The 2638-nt window shown below is 38.6% G+C and overlaps 1 protein-coding gene across 9 annotated transcripts in view; it reads right to left on the bottom strand.

Annotated features, from left to right (window-relative positions):
* LOC109539466 (G-protein coupled receptor Mth2) overlaps positions 1 to 2638 on the bottom strand; it is a 31794-nt gene that overhangs the window by 14158 nt on the left and 14998 nt on the right. Inside the window, exon 1 of one of the 9 annotated variants that reach the window (XM_019907219.2) lies at positions 1475 to 2009. The exons of the other annotated variants lie outside the window; for them this stretch is intronic. Within the exon in view, the coding sequence (XP_019762778.1) occupies positions 1475 to 1994 (520 nt within the window). The 5' untranslated portion in view covers positions 1995 to 2009. Of the gene's footprint in view, positions 1 to 1474; positions 2010 to 2638 lie in introns of those variants that run through there. 9 annotated transcript variants of the gene reach the window in all.

Raw genomic sequence — 2638 nt, 5'->3', positions numbered from 1 at the left:
AAGCCAAAATTTGAAGCCGTATCAATAAACATTAAAAGCTTGAGAGTTTTTTCCTGTTTTTTCCACCTCTAAAGTGATAGACGCACAAATTTCCATTCGTCAAATTGAGGAATCGCAAAAAATGTTTTAGTTGGCGCCTTAAAATGACTAAAAGTCGAAAAACCGAAAAATTCACAATCGTTTTGCGTCGTTCGCTTAGGTTCATTCAGGTTTGTTCTGTTCCACAGAGTAACGGAAAATTTGAGTTGATCATTGCGTCGTTTAGGTCAATAAATAATTGAAAAACGGCAAAAACATGCAAATTTTAAACGGGAATTTTGAAGAAAATGCAATTTATACGGAATGTAATTTTTTTGCGCAAAAATTACAAACTGTGATTCAGAGACACAAAAAAACTAAAATTCCCTGCCGCTTTTTAAATTAATTTTTTCAGATTCGTTCTGTTCCACATAATCACTATTCTTTAGGTTTTGAACATCATTGTCGTTCTTACTTTCCTCAAAAATGAGACAGAAACGTGGAATATTTCAAATGAAATTTGCAGAAATTTCGTGAAGAAACAAAACGGAGCGAATGTTGCGCTTTTTATCGCAAAACGGCTTTAAGCGTTCTTAATTCTCCTGGAAAAATGACAGAAACATTTTAAGCGGGGATTTAAAAAAGTGCAAATCGCAATGATTATCTGACAAACAAAAATTAGCTGGAGGAATTTTGAGTTTCCCTCTGGAACGGAACAAACCACAACGAATGAAGCGGAGCGATAGTGAATTTTCCGTTCTTTACTAGGTAGTTCTAAAGGTTTTGCCAATGCTGAAACATGTATTTCCAGTCATGCCTTAGTTTCTTTAGAGGTGAGAACTTTTCGATTAAACTTAACAAGGCATAAGCAGTTAAGCGTCTGGTGATTATTCGGCTATTTGCCTTCCAACTTTTTAGAGGTTAAGAATTTATGAAGAATTCTTGGTTATTAATTGAAGTTTGATCTAGATTAAAAGAGAGGTTAAATAAGCTTGGGAACTTCCAGAGCTTGTTGATAGTTGATGTTTTTGTTCCTATCTGCGGAACCATGAGAAAGATCGGAGAAAACTTGAGTAGTAAAAGTTTCTGCGATACCAGCTGTTAAACTGGTATGTTAAACTAAAATTCTAATCAAATTTTTCTGAAGTTTGATCCTATTTTTTTGGGTCAAAACATGCTGGAGCAAATGCACTTCTCCAACACTTCTTGCAATCGATTCGCCATTTACGCAAGCGAAAAAGTTTTTCGGCGTGTTTAGTGAGCAATAAACTAAACAAAGTCCAGTCCTGGCAATAAGCAAATGGAAAAACAAATATTGAAACAATAATTAGACACATTTTGGTGCTGAATGGCTCGATTGCTGTTTCACACACGCTCCTTAAACCGTCATTGAAAAGGAAAAGTTGAATGAAAACGAACAAAATCGGCTCAGGAAGAATAAAAAGTTGATACCTACCAAGATCAGCGACGACTTTTGCGGGTCCCGGATTTGTGGACTCACAAACCAACGTGAGCACTTCATACTGACTGAAATTGTTGGTGGAAACTTCCAAGCAGAAGCGATCCGAAGATATTCTGCCGAACTCTGGATCGATCAGCACCCCATCTTCGATATGGTTACCATCAGTTGCTGCTGTAGCTGAGTAGCCGGACAAGCACATGGTGCCGTTGGAGGGTGTCCAGTTGGTGTTGGACAGATTGGCGTTGAAGTTCAACAGTTCGTACTGGAAGACTTCCATTGAAGAGGCGCCGTTCTTGTGCAGAATGCATTGGCTGGTCGAACTATTGAAGAGCTTGTTGAAAGCGCAGCACTTTCTCAGACTGAACTGCTCACTGCCAGCACTGACCGATACGAAAGCTGACACTAATGCCAGAACCAGTACGGACATGTTGAGGCGCTTGCAGGAAGATAAACTGGCACTTTCTTGAGGATTTCGTGCAATTATAGAAGCAGCAAAAACATTGCCGAATCGCATCTGGTTGTGTACTTATCCAGAACCGACTGCGACAAAAAGTTCGCCGGGAATGTTTAAGTAATTAGCTAAATGTAGATTAGAAGGTTGGTAATATAAAGTAATTATATTTATTAAGGACGCGATGATCTAGCGGAAATGGACGGGGGTGTGTAGCTGTGTTTACGTTGCTGTTAATTACTAAGTGCACCATTTAGCAACATTTTACTTTTTTCTTCAATAGAAGCAGGTGAAATCGAGAAAATAGTTTCAGTTTTCAAGTCATTTTTTTCAATGGTTTTAGTGCGAGACTTTCAATCGCTCGTCAAAACTCGCAAGCTTTTAATGTTTAGTGATACGGCTTCAAATTTTGGCTTTTATGTAAATTTGGCATTTTGCCTTCTAACTTTTCAGGCGTTAGGATTTTTCAAAAATTGTAATTTGAAGGAAATATAGATCTGAACTATTATCATGATGAGATAGGCAAGTGCAGATGTCGAAATGCGCTAACCTCAGGCACCCCCAGGACCGGTTTCGAGCCTATTAGCTCTCATCAGGCTGCAAAACGCACTTTGCATACGGATTTGTTAGGCGTTGAAGATGATGGGGCGCTCTTCAGGGGCTAAACCGTATTTTTATGTGTCTACAAAACATTCCCAAACCATTTG

This window comes from Dendroctonus ponderosae, unplaced genomic scaffold (assembly GCF_020466585.1).
Source record: "Dendroctonus ponderosae isolate FM_Combo_2020 unplaced genomic scaffold, Dpon_F_20191213v2 Dpon_F_20191213_8, whole genome shotgun sequence".
NCBI lineage: Eukaryota > Metazoa > Arthropoda > Insecta > Coleoptera > Curculionidae > Dendroctonus > Dendroctonus ponderosae.
Note: the sequence above shows the minus strand (reverse complement) of the source record. Positions and strands in the feature narration are given on the sequence as shown.